General features: G+C 38.3%; 1 protein-coding gene across 1 annotated transcript in view; it reads right to left on the bottom strand.

The window, feature by feature from the left end:
• Positions 1-1,943: 1,943 nt before the first annotated feature.
• CTSC (cathepsin C) overlaps positions 1,944-16,006 on the bottom strand; it is a 40,139-nt gene continuing 26,076 nt past the window's right edge. Inside the window, exons 4-7 of the mRNA XM_066248593.1 lie at positions 15,750-15,905; positions 10,363-10,478; positions 3,921-4,052; positions 1,944-2,793 (exon numbers count right to left, since the gene is read on the bottom strand). Coding sequence (XP_066104690.1) covers positions 2,291-2,793; positions 3,921-4,052; positions 10,363-10,478; positions 15,750-15,905 — 907 coding nt within the window. The 3' untranslated portion in view covers positions 1,944-2,290. The remainder of the gene's footprint in view (positions 2,794-3,920; positions 4,053-10,362; positions 10,479-15,749; positions 15,906-16,006) is intronic.

The following is a 16,006-nucleotide window of genomic DNA, read 5'->3' as shown; positions in this document are numbered from 1 at the left end:
GACACACTTTGAGAAAATGCCCGTGCATCTTATGGAACAAAAAGATAAAGTATTTTATTAAATATTTTAACACCATTTGACTTAGAATATTTTATTTTCCTTCTTAAAATACTAGGTGTGTCTTATGGTCAGGTATGTCTTATGGAGTGAAAAATACAATAGTTGTTTCTAATATGTGCCTTGACTGGGCAAGCCCAGGGTTTCTAACCAGCAACGTCAGCATTCCAGGTCAACACTTTATCCACTATGCCACCACAGAGCAGTCTCAATGATTTCCAAAGTATTTAATAAATGATAACAGCAATGATCTCCCTACAGAACTCAGCCAGGGCCTTCAGAAAATTGTTCAAAACCATGGGTGCTCTGCATCTTCATGACTTGCTCTTATATGTATCTGCTAACTGCTGTCCAATCGAAAACCAGAGGATAAGCTCACATGTACATGTTAATAAAATTGTTTTTGAGCCTGACCAGCTGGTGGCACACTGGATAGTGTTGACCTGGGACGATGAGGAACCAGGTTCAAAACCCTGAGGTTACTGGCTTGAATGTGGGTTTACCAGCTTGAGCATGGGATCACAGACATGAACCCATGGTTGCTAGCTTGAGCAAGGGGTCACTGGTTCAGCTGGAGTTCCCCCCTCATTTCTCACTCTGGTCAAGGCACATATGAGAAAGCAATCAATGAACAACTGAAGTACCGCAACTATGAGTTGATGCTTTTCATCTCTCTCCCTTCCTGTCTGTTCTCCCTTCTGTCTCTGAAAACTAACTAACTAAATAATTAAATAAAATTATATCTGTTAAACTGACAGGTTTATAAATTTTTGTGAAGAAAAATTCATGCACAATTTCACATTCTTTTTTACACTTTCACATAGCAACAAGGCTGGGCATAAAATAGGACTAAAATTACATTCAATCAGTAACAGTAACAAAGAAACTGCACCTCCCTGGAGGCCTTCCATGTGTTGAAAAGGTCAAAGGTATGTCTCAGTGTACAAGGAAGCCCAAGAAGACACACCTTAAACATGAGGCAAGCTCCTGGAATGCCACTTCAGTTCAAGTAGAATAAAAATGTCATCGTAGTGAATCGCAATCCAAAAAATACATGAGGTTCAAGACAGAACTTTGAGACGTAACACATTAAGGTGAAATTTCCAAGTGTGCACCCGGTATCCCTGAGGATTCAGGACACTCTTGTGGAAAGTGCTGAGATTAGTATCTCAGTTGCTCAAGAAGAACAGGACTTAGAAGATCGAGGTGCTATTCATGACACCATATATACCACCTGTGTGACCTTAGATGAATTACTTGTCCTCTTTCTAAGTCATAGTCTCTTTTTCTGTACAGAGGTTAGATTGCATGATCTCTGTCTATGGTCTCTTTCACGTCTTGTGGTTCTTGCTTCTGTTTTAGAGCTCTGACTGCCTAATTTTGCTTAATCCATCATTGCTGATACATAGATGCCATTTGTTTACTCAGCATAGAGGTTTCATACCACTATAAAATGTATTATTGAAGAACCAAAGATCTGTCCAAATCTATACTGCTAATATTCTACTAATTGAGCTATTACTGCTCACCTAATGAAGGCTAATCAATATTTCCAAACCGAGGAGAGACCATAAGAAAGTTTAACCAATATCAAGATTTTTATGAAAACTCCGATTTCTTTTCTCTATGACTTTTGGTTCATCAAATATCCAGGGTTGATTTTAGCATTCACTAGTCATTATTTGATCATATTCCACTATTATAAAGTTTCATAGTTTTTGTTTGTTTTTAATTGAAACACCCTCAAATGCTTTTCCTTCTTTAAGTACTTCTATATTATGTGTCACTACACAGGGAATCTGAACATAACTGAAGGAGCCAGTGGTGGAACTTCTCTTATGTACACAATGTGAATTCTATAACACATATCACTTGATCATTTACAAAAAAAAAACTTTAAAAAGTTTAATAGTTATTGCCATATTGTCATGGGATTTTCATACTGTTTAAAAAATATAGCATGTTTCAATTAGAAAATTAGTAAGTCCATTAGTGCATAGCTCACCATCATCCGTAAAAACTTCATTTAATTGAGTACTTAGAAAGAATTAGGCCAATGCTTAATGAGAAGGTATATTAAAATCAAAGACAGTTTTAATTTTGAAGGCAAAAATCTTCATAGGAAGCTATTTGTAATCTTCTGAGATCACTGTGGTAAACATCTCCAGTCTGTGAATAAGCCATCATCTTTCATAACGGATGGTGGTTACTGTGAAATGCTGAGAGATACACCCTACAACTTCGGAATTGGGATGGCCGCCATTGCTATACTTTCAATTGCACACTCATCGGCTCCTCTGAGGATCCGGAAGTAACCATCCTCACCCCAGCTGGTGCCCCAGCTGTTTTTAACAATCCAGTAATCTAGCCCAGAATCTGGGTCAGTGCCATAGCCCACCAGTAGTACAGCATGATTAGTGAGCTCAAAGGGATTGAATGGGTCTTTCAGACCAGTGTGGTGGTAGACCCCCTTGTGGTAGTGGAGAAAGTCATCATAGACTTCAAAAGCAACTGCCATGGGCCCATGATGGACCAGCTCAAGCTTCATCAGGGCTTCATTGCAGCCCCCATAGAAACCTCCCACATAGTGGTACTCAGATGTGTAGTAGCGAAAGCAGTCCTCCTTCAGTTTGCACGGTGAATCAGTGCCTATGTATGGAAAGCACTCCTCTTCCACCAGCCCAAAATCTTGGGCATACTTTCCTGCGATGAGGTATGGGAAGCCACCTTCACAGCCTGAGGATGAATAACACAAAATTATTACCCTCTCATTAGAAAGGGGCACAAGGAGAAATTGTCCTGTTTCTGATTCTTTCTTTTCTACTCCATTCATCTTTGGTTACCCTGGCAGTAGTTCTTAGTTTTAATGTCACTTTTCATCCAGCTTTTGGCCATCTAGCTCACTACCTCTCACCCCTATCTATTTAGTAGACATATATTCAGCACCTGATGGTAGCTATAGCATAGTGGTTACATGGGAGGCTCTGAAGCCTGACTATGTAGGTTCAAATCCAAAACTGTGTGAAGAATTTCTCTGTACCTCTGTTTAGTTATCTATAAAATATATACAGCAATAGTACCTTTCTTGTAGGTTTAAACTACTCCATGGAAAAGTAACAAAAGTTCACTATTATTGTCATTATTAAATATCCAAACACCACACCTTGACTCTTCATAAGGGGAAGGGCTGTCTTGATACATCAGAGTTCCCAGAGCTTAGAGGTCACAATGTCAGGGTTTGATAAGAATTACAGAAAGAATAAAAGGTCACTGACCAATCATCATTTACCAGCAGTTTCACTGGGGAACTGAGAAACTTTTGATTGTTCAAATCTGGGGTTGACAGAGAAAACTTTAAAATGGGAATGTTTCTTTCTGAATCAACAGCAACTGGAGTTTCTGTTTTTAAAATGTACATACAAAATTGAAAAATTACTTGACAGAGAAACCAGTATTAGTTTGGTTTTAATAAAAATTAGGCTTTAGAGGAAGACCTTAGTGGGAACTGAAACACTAAGGGTTAGAAGCTATGTGGCCTTCAAAATATACAACAACTTCATGTCTGTTCTCTATCAATAAACTAGGGGTTATATCTGCTCTTTCAAGGCTTTGAGCTTTCTTGGGTAATATATATAAGAAGCTCCCAAGAGGCAGTATTCATTCAGTATATAGTAACTGTTGACACTATGCTGGATGGTGCAGTAAATTCATTATAAACCACTTTAATAAGTGATAGGGCCAGAATCTGTACCCGGGTTTTTGGACTATAGATACCGTTGCTCTCTTTCCTACACCATCCTTTTGCCTTTACCAACAATGGCCAATCACACGCAGTTAAACAGTGCCTGAAATACAACACTTACCTTGAGCATACTCACTGCAAGACACAACCTCCTGAGGACTCAAGATTGGCGTCTGAGTATTATTGGTTAGTATACGTATTCTTGCTTCCAGCATACCCATAGAAGCAAATGAATAGCAGCTTCCACAAGATGCTGGTGATGGAAAAAAGAAAAAAAAAAACATAACCCAAGAGTCCTTTGAAGCACTCACAAAGAAACATAGGAAAAGCTGAGTGGATAAGATACATTAATATATTTATATTGAGTGTTGCTGTGGTTGTTCATAAAGATGAGCACAATGAAGAAGACTCAATCAAAAAGTGACTGACCTTACAGGCAAACGTTAAGTCTTCAGCTTTTTCATCAAAAGGCAAATGCTACTATATGGGGCTTTCCTTGAGAACATTTTAAGAGAAAAAAACAAAAAGAACAAAAAAGTCCTAACTTCTGCAAAGCATTTGAGAGTATTCTTGATCATGAAGAGGTATTTTACATTGCAACATTCTGGGCCATTGAGAGAACACTATTGAGGGAAACGAGATACGTGTAAACTGAGTTTTTAAATATCTCTAGAGCAGCATTTTCTAAAGCAACTTGCTGGGTGGAACTAACCCTATTGTTAGTATATTGTAACAATGGCTCAGGTATGGGTGTATTGTAGAGAACTAGATTTAGCCAGGGTCAAAGATGCAAATATACAGCAATGTCCAAGAAAGGTAAGAGTAATTATAATGATGGATATGCTGTTGCAGGTGGCCAATGAGGAAATAAGGACATAAGGCAGACATAGGTGGTGAAACTGAAAGCAGACTGGCTCTAAGGGGTGAGGGCCCCAGCCGTGGAGCCATGGTCCCTAAAAGGGACCGACGGGTCAGAGGAACATGAGAGTGGCTGCCTGGAGGGAGGGAGAAGGGAATACAGCTTTATTCAACACCAGGATGCTCTGGCAAAGACAAAATCAATTTACCTAGGAAGTATATGCGAGAAACAGAGTTGCCATTTCAAAAAAAAAAAATGTTGTATTATGAGGTAATTTATGTAAACAATATTATTTTTCTGTTTCTTCAAGATGTGTAGTTAAGAAATAAATAGAAAATATGGCACATATTTAAGAAAATTGGGGTTTCTACTTGTTATAATTCCAGAAAGAAATCAACATAATTTTAATGTTTCTTTTATTACATAGCCTCTTTCACTCTGCCACTGATACAAATTCTATATGGTGATATGTTTGTACCAAATCTAAGACACTGGTATTAAATGCAGTTACACACAACTGGTACGTTGTTCACTTTACTAGTATTAGTTACAAATTATCTGAATGGTAAGCATTCCCTTACCTACATAAAATAAGATCAGTGAACAGGCAACATTACAATTCAAAAAACATCATTCTACACAAAGAGAATGTTGGCTTTGTTCTCTTTAATAAATCTGAATTTAGTAATTTAGTAACTGCCTTTGTCAGAGGAAAATATTCAAAAGAACATTATGTTCAAAATACCTTTCCTGGAGAAGGTAACTGTTGAGTCATAATCTTCCCTGAATGAAAAGAAAATCCAGGATACTCTATGTCCAGTCTCCAATGCCCTAACCTCTACTTGAGTCACTAAAGGTTCTTTTTCCCCACAAATTATACTGTAAATTTATTGGAGTGTTCATAGGAAATTCATCTTCTTCATCTTGGTGCCTGATGCCATGAGGGAAATCAATGCAAGTTTGTAGGAAGAAGAGTCAAGTTATCAACAACAGACACATATTTACATTGAGGGGGAGGGGGAATGACTTGGATGGAAATAAGTCAACCTATTCTTGTTTCTGAGCTATAAGGGACACTGAACCTTAGACCCTGATATGAGCCCTGTGTAAGTAATTCAATCAGACCATGGTTCCCAAACCTAAAATGTGTTAGAGCCCTAGTAGCTTTAACTGCTACCATTTCTAATGTTCCCCAAAATTCTCCTGATAAACATCCCAGATTTCTATATATTATATCATATACTGCCTTTGCTGCAGAGGGATCACCTAAATTATAAACGTTAGAATACAACACTTGGAAAGAAGCCTTAGAATACAGGTAGTGTACAACCCAGTCACTTGATAATATGTACCCTGAGACTCAGAAAGAAGTAATAAGGACCCGTTCAAAGTCACAAAGCTAATAGATGGCAGGTACTAGGCCTAGTGTCCTTTTCAGTTTATGGATCTATATCTATCTTAATAAATCTCCAAATTTTCTTTCTCTGTCATCTAGTTACTAAATAGATAAAAATGAATTTACACATTTTGTTGAAACCATCGAAAAAACACTATCCTTAGGAACCCCCCTGTCACCTTTCAAGTGATAGAATGTCAAAGAACTACATGAGTGACAGTAAATAGCCAAAGCCAATGTTCCTATCATGAAATACCAAGGTTTTTATTTATTTTTTAAAATTATTTTATTTATTGCCTGACCAAGCATGGCACAGTGGATAGAGCATTGGCTTGGGATGCTGAGGAACTAGGTTCAAAACCCTGAGGTCACCGGCTTGAGCGTGGGCTCATCTTGCTTAAGCATGGGCTCACCAGCTTGAACGTGGGTCACTGGTTTGAGTATGGGATCATAGAAATGACCCCATGGTTGCTGGCTTGAGCCCAAAGGTCATTGGCTTGAAGCCCAAGGTCACTGGCTTGAGCCCAAGGTCGCTGGCTTGAGCAAGGGGTCACTGGCTCTGCTGGAGCCCTCTCTTCAAGGCACATATGAGAAAGCAATCAATGAACAACTAAAATGCTGCAACAATGAGTTGATGCATCTCATCTCTCTCCCTTCCTATCTGTCTGTCCCTCCCTGTCTCTCTCTCTCTCTGTCTCACAAAAAGAATTTTTTTTTAAGTTTATTGATTTATTTTAGAGAGAGGAGAGAAGGAAAATAAAGGGCAAGGGCAGGAAGCATCAACTCATAGTAGTTGTTTCTCGTGTGTGCCTAGACTGGGCAAACCTGGGGCTTTGAACTGGTGCCTCAGCATTCCAGTTGATGCTTTATCCACTCTGCCATCACAGGTCAGGCAAACACCAGGTTTTTGTTTTCGTTTTTGTTTTCTAAGTAATAACATCCTACAAGAGTCTGGAAATGGCCCCATTTTGCAACTCAGCATTCTTGGCTCATGGCAGCTATAGAGATAACTTCTCTTGGTTACTTCTGACCATGCAGCACTGTGGGAAGGACAAGCCATATGTACATTCAAGAGCTAAGAATGTGCTCTGTTCACAGAGAAATCATAGGAATGAGAAAAGGAAATAGATAACCTACATTAAGCCCCTGCAGTTCCCAGAAGAATGTGTCAGCTGTCAAAGTAATTAATGACTTTTCAAAAGTCAGGGCCAGAGTCTAGATTCTAAAAGAATCACTACTCCAGAAGCCTGAAGGATATCTGGCCTAGACAAAACTCTGTAATGATCAAATTTTCATATCTCAAGCAGATAATGTGATTTTCACACAATTTAACTATGTTCAGCTGCAACTTCCGACGGCAGAAAACATACTAAACTAGGAGTAAGGAGTCAGCCTTTCCTTCTAACCCTTTCTCCCCTCTTTCCCCCTCTCCCTCCTGCTTTCTCACTCAGCTGTGTGACTCTGGGCAAGTCACTTCTTGACTTTTCTGGCATTTCTCAGTAGCTTGTGTATAAAATGAATAGGGTGAGGCAGACAGTTTAAGGTCCCTGCCTTCCAGCTCTAATAATATAAATAGTATCTAAAACAAGACTGAAATGAACTACATTTTAAACATTATAAAATGACTCTGTATTTCCTAATTAACATGTCCTGAGAGACGCCACTCTTCTCTCTTGAAGACATAATAAATAAAGACAGCACAGCCAGAAGAAAAACTAAGAAAATTCATCTTTTTCAATTTCCTAGTTCTCTTCCCTCTCTTACTTTAAAGTCAACCTAGCTATAAGTCTGGTGCTTAAAGCTGTTTTCAAGTGTAAAGATAAAATGTCACTTGTCCTCCCAATATGTCTTCTTTTCATTAATTTTGATTTGCTTTCTGCATAAGTCGTGAATTCCCTTAACTATGGCTAATTCTGATTTTGAGTTATATAGAACACCAGTGTTCTTAAAGTTAGTGGAAATTTCCAAGTGGCCCAATTAGCAGGAAGAGAAATTATTTTTTTCCCAACTGAAAGTACAGAGAACCAAAAGAAACTCAAAGAGGAACCTCTAAGTACATTATTTTCTCCAGTACTGAAAAAGATACAACAGATGACGAATTAATTCAAAAGCAATTAATCTATCAAATTCTCTTTTTTTAAATTATACCTGTCTGTACAACTCATATTTATAATACTCAAGAAATATGGAACTTGGAGACTACTAGGTTTTCCAAGCTACAAGAAAACCGATGTCAGAGAATCTGGCTATAGAAAGTCTAATTTCCTTCCCTTGAATTATTGTCATCACTGACTATACATACATATATCGTCATCATATCTTTTGGGAAGTGAGTGGAACTAAACTTTTCTTTCCATCTTCTCCTATGCTTTCAATGAATTTTAAAAACACATTCTCAAATCATTTATCACATTGTACTTTTTTTTTTTGTATTTTTTGTATTTTTCTGAAGCTGGAAATGGGGAGAGACAGTCAGACAGACTCCTGCATGCGCCCGACCAGGATCTACCCGGCACGCCCACCAGGGGGCAACGCTCTGCCCACCAGGGGGCGATACTCTGCCCCTCCGGGGCGTCGCTCTGCCGCGACCAGAGCCACTCTAGCGCCTGGGGCAGAGGCCAAGGAGCCATCCCCAGTGCCCGGGCCATCTTTGCTCCAATGGAGCCTTGGCTGCGGGAGGGGAAGAGAGAGACAGAGAGGAAGGAGGGGGGCGGGGGTGGAGAAGCAAATGGGCGCTTCTCCTATGTGCCCTGGCCGGGAATCGAACCCGGGTCTCCCGCACGCCAGGCCGATGCTCTACCGCTGAGCCAACTGGCCAGGGCTATCACATTGTACTTTAATGTTTTGCTTAGAAGTTTCTAAGACAAGGACCATGTCATATTAGTTTTTACATCCTCAGCCATTAAAAAAAAAAAAATTCCTAATACCTGGTAGATACTTTATAAATTTGCAACACAGTGGAAGTTATCATGTGCCAGGTCCTCATAATCAACACCGACAAGCAGGATTTACTTAATTCTTTCAAATAAGTATAGGAAATCTATTTGATGACAGAAAATTTTAATCTCTTTAACATCAATCCTTTAATTTCACTTTCCAATCATTTCTCAATTACCTTCAAATTTCTCTCATTTTCAATATATCATTTCCAAATAAGTCCTCCCCAGAGAAAGAGAAGGCAGGGAAAGATTTCTACACTCTCTCTAGAGCCCAAGAGTACTAGAAATAACTGGAACAAAGACAGACAGAGAGGTGAGTCCTCTGGTGTTGGCTGAAGGACAGAAACTTTGCTGCCTGGCTGCTATGAGATGTGCTCAGAGCCTTGTACATTTAGAACACTTTGCAAGAATTCAATAAGGGTGGACCTGAAGGGTCAGTGGTGGATGCTGAGATGTGGGAGAGGCTAATTATCATTGAATTTTTAGGAAAAGGTAAGAACAATTTATCTTTGGGTGTTATTAACTCATAATCCTCTCAGGAGACACTAATCAGAATGTTTCCAGAAAGCAAACACTACGCCTATTTTATGATAGCAAATCAGTCACGTGTACTGCAATTATTTTCAAAATGAACTAGAAGTAATAAACCTGAGTATTATATAAATGATTCTCCAAGTCATTTTTGGCTAAAATTTAGGATAACAAGATAATTTGCTATCAAGTGCTATTATAGAAAGAGTTATTAAATCTACTCATATTGGATCCAATTTCTGGAAATACCTGATAAAATAAAATTACAGTGATACTTTTAGTAAACCTGGGCTCTGTTCCCAGGTCACCATTTTGGAAGCCAGGTTAATATTCTGACATAAAGTGAATGCAAAGGTCACAGAGCAAAACGCCTACCAGAAAAAAAAAATTCTAGGTTTCTATAGTAATTAAAAACTAAATAATGAGGTCAGGGCAAAGAATGGGAAGACAGGTAGCAAATAGAATTCCAGCAAACCACCTATGGAATTTTAGTTGTATGCGTTCTTTATTTCTACTTGAGTCTCTCCTACTTGGAGGGCAAATGGGTTTGGCATACATATGACTCTGACTAATTTCATTAGCTACATGGAACCTATATTGAGAAGGACAATTAAGAAATTCTAAGCTCAGTTGGAGAGATTATCTAGTATCACAGTCTGTCAAAGATACGAAATAATGATGTGAGTATTCATTTGCTATGTCATTTCCACTTCTTACTCAAGTGAATCATGCCCATTTCATCTCTGTATCCCATAATCTACTCCAGAGCTTGGCACATGGAAAATGTTCAATAAATGATTCATAATAAATGGATGAAAAATTAGACTTTTTTTATTACCTTGGTTTCGAACAGGGCTAACAAAATTGGTACCACGAACATCTCTCCAGTCCCAAGATGCTGGCAAATTTAAAACCTTTTTATGTATTTCAGCAGTCAGTGGTGCAGGTTTGGACCTGAAATGAAAATATACATTTGACATCAATATATAGCCTTTCCTTTAAGGATGATTTCCTAACCTCTAATTCCATGATTTCAACCTCCTGGCTGGCTAAGATCTAGAATCAGACCCAAAGAGCACTTGTCCCATAAACGTTTCAATGAGTTTATGGCACAATCATATGACAATCTATATAATGTATCTTTTATACAACTAAGTTGTACAAACAAATTTCTTATCCACTTCTTTTCCATGATTTAGTAATTTTTCCCTGTGAAATGACACTGGTTTTACACATCACTGCAATGCTATTTTTAGTATTCTTCAAAAGCTGCACTCTCCTACTTTTAACAGATTTTGACCAAGAAAGTAGACATGGGAGGTTAGAGGTGGCCCACAAAGGCTATAAACAGATTGAAGAATTACCGAATTGCCAACATCTGGCTCAGGAGATGGGTGCTAGTGATAGTGAAGTGGTAAAAGAAGTGAAGTAGACCCAGAAACAAAAGGTCTAAGTGTAAAGGAGGGAGACTAACTCCATAAACAAGACAAACTTGCTTCATCATATGCTCGGAAAGTAATATACAGAGAGTTGCCCAGGATGATAAAATAATCAATAGACATTTTCTGGAAATGAGAAAATTGTTCTGCAAACTTCTCTCTATTAGAGATTTAAAACATACAAACAAAGCATTCTAGCCCTGGTCACAGTTGACTTCTTAACCCCAAGTCTGCAGAATGCTCTGGGTTCCATGTCTTCATCCTGCTGCGCCTTTTATCTAAAATGCCTGCTGCCTACTGCTTAGAAGAAATCCCCTTAGAGTTTTTCCCCTGACTTCTGATTTTAAAGAACAGCCTCCACCCACCAACCCAACAGAAAATCACTTCTCTCTAGCCCAACAACTCTTGTGTTAGGGCACTACTGTTATATTGTGGTAACATTTATTTTTCCATTATTATAAATTACTTCAATTTCTTACTCAACCTGGTATTATCATACCACAGAGGTCTAACTTTCCAGTGGTTACCAATTTGGTTTTCACCAGGTTCCAATTCAGTCACTGGCAAAGGTTATTTCTGGACTTTATGTCCTCTGCAGCTAATCCCAAGCAGTGCCTTCTCTCATACACATCCCTTGGAGATGATATATGTTAATGCTGGGCAAAAGAAACGTGAGATAAAAGGAGAAAAAAATCACTTACGACTAGCAATCATAACCTTGAGAACTGTGAAGAACTGAAAGCATATTCCATACAGCAGTGGTTCTCAAACTTTTTGAAGTTGGGGAACATTTAAAATCTTACAATTAATTGTAAGTGCACAATATACAAGTTTCTGAGAAATACGTTTTAATAATTAAGTCAAATATTAAATAAAAAATAATAAAGTCCAAGCATGCTTTTATGGTAATTAAATGAAATAAAAATGACAAAATAAAATTTATTCTGACATTAAAAAACATTTTTATGTTACATTTTTTGAGTTATGTCTTTTAGAATTCATAAAAAAGAGGGGTTAAAAAATTTAAAAAAAAGACAAAGAAGTTATCTTTTTATATACATTCTTAGTAAGATTTAGTAAATTCGGCAGGTCCCAGTGTGAATGTGTTAAGTTTTTTCATTCTTTTGTTTATGAGAAACATGAGCCTGATGTGTCCTAGTGATTTCTTCAATATTTGGGCATATATTTGGAAGGCAAACTCTCATTTCCTTGTCAATATATTGAAGAATTCCTCTCTTTTTACTCTTAATTATATTGAGGGTAGAAAATCCTAATTCACATAAATAGAGTGTTGAAAATTATAGTAAAATATTCAAAGCTTTTTTAGATATTGCCACATATTCTTCCTTTATAGAAATCTAAAAGGCTTCAAAAGACAATTCCTTATGTTTAATCATCAATCCAAACCCCCCACCATACATATCATCTTAACTTTACACCAAACAAAGGATAGAAGAAACTTGCCTCTAGTCTTTCTGGGGAACATGGGGGTAGTGTAAACAATCCAGCACCACAGTTTAACAGCCTTTTGCAACCTAATCAGGCAAGTGAGGTGGGGGGTTGGGCAGACTGTCAGCTTACAGCCAATTCCCCACACCTCTGTCCTGCAAAAATCTAAACTCCAAAAACCCTGTTGGTTTTTTGGTCCCCAACAGGCACATATTTCTCTGGAATACCATAGGGCACACCTGAAAATCTTCTGAGGTGCACCAGTGTGCCCTGGCGCACACTTTGAGAACCACTGCCCTACAGAAATGTCAATTAATTTTTCACAAAAACATTAACTAAGCCAAGGACAATGCTAGAAGACAAACACGAGGTGATCTTTGACCATATGAAAGACAGCATTAAGAGACATGAAACATACAGAAATTACCATAAAAAATACAAAGAAATTATAGTAATGCATAAAACACTTAACTTGAATAATGTCCATGCAATAGCCAAGAGAAAGAAAAAACCATGCAGCTGTTTTGCTCAGTGGATAGTGCATTGGCCAGGCATGAATGTCCTGGGTTCGATCCCCAGTCAGGGCACATATGAGAAGCGACTATCTGCTTCTCTCCCTCCTCCTCTCCCCCTATTCTCCCTCTTCCCCTTCTGCAGCCAGTGCCTAGATTGCTTCTAGTGTCAGCCCCAGGTGCTGAGGATAGCTTGGTTGCTCAGAGCATTGGCTTGAGATGGGACGAATTTGCTAGGTGGATACTGGTCAGGGCACATTGGGAGTCTGTCTTACTATCTCCCCTCCTCTTGCTTAAAATAAAATAAAATAATAAAAAAATAAGCTATGCCTCATGAAAATTTTATATATAGCACAGGGGGAGAATAAAACTTAGATATTTCTTCTAAGACTTATAAATAAAAACTAGGGTACAAACAAATTTTGGAAGGAAATAAACATTTTCTAAGCTTTTACATTGAGAGACCAAAAGAGTCAATCAATAGATATTAACTCATTGATTGTTCTGTATAAACCTAAGAAAACACTTAAGAAATATGCAAGATCAAAAAGGAATTGAAGTTTGGCAGCATAATGTAATTTCAGGGCCGGTATCTCAGAGCCACACCAACCTCCTATACATGCCTTTACCACATACTAGCTGTGTGACATTAGTCAAAGATCTTAACTTCACAAAATTATAATGGACTACTGTTAAAATGGGTATAAGCATACCTACCTCAAAGGAATGTCTGTCCCTGATAAGTCCTTAATATATTATTAAGCTATCAATATTGTGATGATAACTACCACCATCATCATCCATGTCATACGATGCTGATAGATTTGACTGTCTGGCACACAAGAAGTATTCAAATGTTAACTCCCTCCTTTCCACCACTTCATGGGCAGAATGTTTACCCATCAATGCACATGCAAAGCAAAAACATGACAACTAAAGCTGAACAGTGTAAAAATGAAGAGAGTGAAAGAGGAATCTGGGAGATGGAGAAGTGGGAATTACAAACATTATACATTACTGGCTCTTTCTTAATCATTTGGGTCCAGATTCTTGAAGAATCTGGTAAAAGCTCTGGACCCAAAGAGAAGCCTCCCAACTCATTTTTTTCTATAATTTCAGCAGTTGCACAAACTCCCTACACCTAAAGTTAAGAATTTCTGAATTTCTATTCTATACAAAATGCTACTGAAAATGAGGCAGCTTAGATCACAATGTCTGCTTCAGTATTTCCAACTTCATTTAATTCCATCTCCATATCACAAATCTTCTATGGAGCCGTGGCCACGAAAGCAGCCGTGCATAAAGCTACCCGCTCTCCAGAACAGAGCAGGTTGGGTGGAGGGAGAGAAGAGTGCAGCCCAGGAGCTCCTCAGGCACCTGGCACCCGGCACGTGGCAAAGCAGTTGTGTCTGAGACACAAATCTTTCAGGCAGAACCCCCACTCCTTTAGTTTATGACACTAAGGAGGGATAGGATATGTTCCATTCCCCAGCTTCAATTTTCAAGAGCATCTCATGGACTAGAAATTCCTTAGAAATTGAGAAATATTGTATAAAATTCTGTATGAAGAAGGGGAGAACTATGAGAGAATGTTATCAATTGGATAGGAACAATCTCCAAATAGCCTCATAGTTGAAAATGCCAGAGAATTAGGATTATTATTAGTCTGCAGATAAAAAGTTGGAATGCATTTTAGTTAGTTAACAATTAACATCAATTAGTGGCCTGTTCAAAGCAATAAAATTTGAACGAAGAACTCTAACATTAAGGAAATAATCAGTGTATTCTCAGAAATTTGGAAAATGTTATGATGTACTAAGGGAAAATACCAACCCACACAATTTATTGAATCCCATTAGCATCTATTGGTTTGCAGTTCCTGCCCTTCAATTGTATCAATTTCTCCTGTACCAAGGTCTGGCGTCAGGGAAGTTTCCTGAACTACTCAGCAGATGTTAAGGTACTATGTACTCTGATAGATCCAGCTACAGTTTTGAAATAATTTTTAAAAATCTACCAAATTCCTGATATTATAAATGAAAAGAATTACAACTTAATTTCCCAAAGTAAGAAAACACCATGGGCTATATAAACTGAAGATCGGAAACACCACTCTGGCTGAGCGTAGTAAAGGTATATAGATAAACAAGAATCATTTTCTGTTGGCCTTAAAACAGAGAGAGGACCTGGAGATTTTTGCAGGTGGCAAATTTGACAGTTATTACAGGCAAGTTGAGGGGGATTTGAGGCAAAGGGAAGGGTATGAATGGAGATTATATGAAAGGAAAGTTTTTGGTAACTGTGTGTTATGTTTAAAAGCAGATCACAGTACGTTATTAAATATAGTTATGGCTAAATTTAGATGGTATTTGCTACCAAGTTAAATTTATTCATTAGCTAGTGGTAGTAACATGATAATAGCTTAGTATAGAAAGACGAAACTGGCAATATTTTATAGACTGGCGAAGAATGGGGGCAGAGAGGGAAAGAGACCACTAAACAGGACCAAAGAGACAGGAGGCAGGAGGCTGATCCATAATGCAGGAAAGAGCCAGGAAGGCCTAATAAAGCCTGCGTTTAGAAAATGGAAAGGGAGTCATGGAAACAGCAGGTGCTGTGAAAGCAAAACGCATAAATTGGACTGGGAGAGCATTTCAGTATGTACAAATAGTTGAGGGGAAAGGTCAGAAAAAAAGATAACAGAAAAAAATTTAAGTTGGGATGACCAGTAAGTGGTGGCAATCCAGGAGGAGACACTGGTTGGAAGGGGAGTGGCATTCAATACAAACTATCTTTATTCGCGGTAAAGAGATGCGCTTTATGACCTGGGGAGTCTTCCACTGTGACCGCCAGCTCTCCTGATCATCTCTCTTAGGGTCAAAGTTTCATATTCTTTGTATGTGGTTGCAGTCCAAGACTTCTGAGCGGAATTGATCGCTTTCACAAAGCCGTGATTATATTTGTAGAGCCTATTAGAATACCTGCCAACAAAAATACGATAGCTTTAGGTACACTCTTTACTGCTGTAAATAGACTCCATTATAATAGGCACTCTTATACTCTGGGCTGAAGCGGAAAGTGG

The sequence above is a fragment of the Saccopteryx bilineata genome, chromosome 1, assembly GCF_036850765.1.
Source record: "Saccopteryx bilineata isolate mSacBil1 chromosome 1, mSacBil1_pri_phased_curated, whole genome shotgun sequence".
In the NCBI taxonomy this organism is placed as follows: Eukaryota; Metazoa; Chordata; class Mammalia; order Chiroptera; family Emballonuridae; genus Saccopteryx; species Saccopteryx bilineata.
The sequence above is the reverse complement of the archived record's forward strand: the minus strand, read 5'-3'. Positions and strand labels throughout refer to the sequence as shown.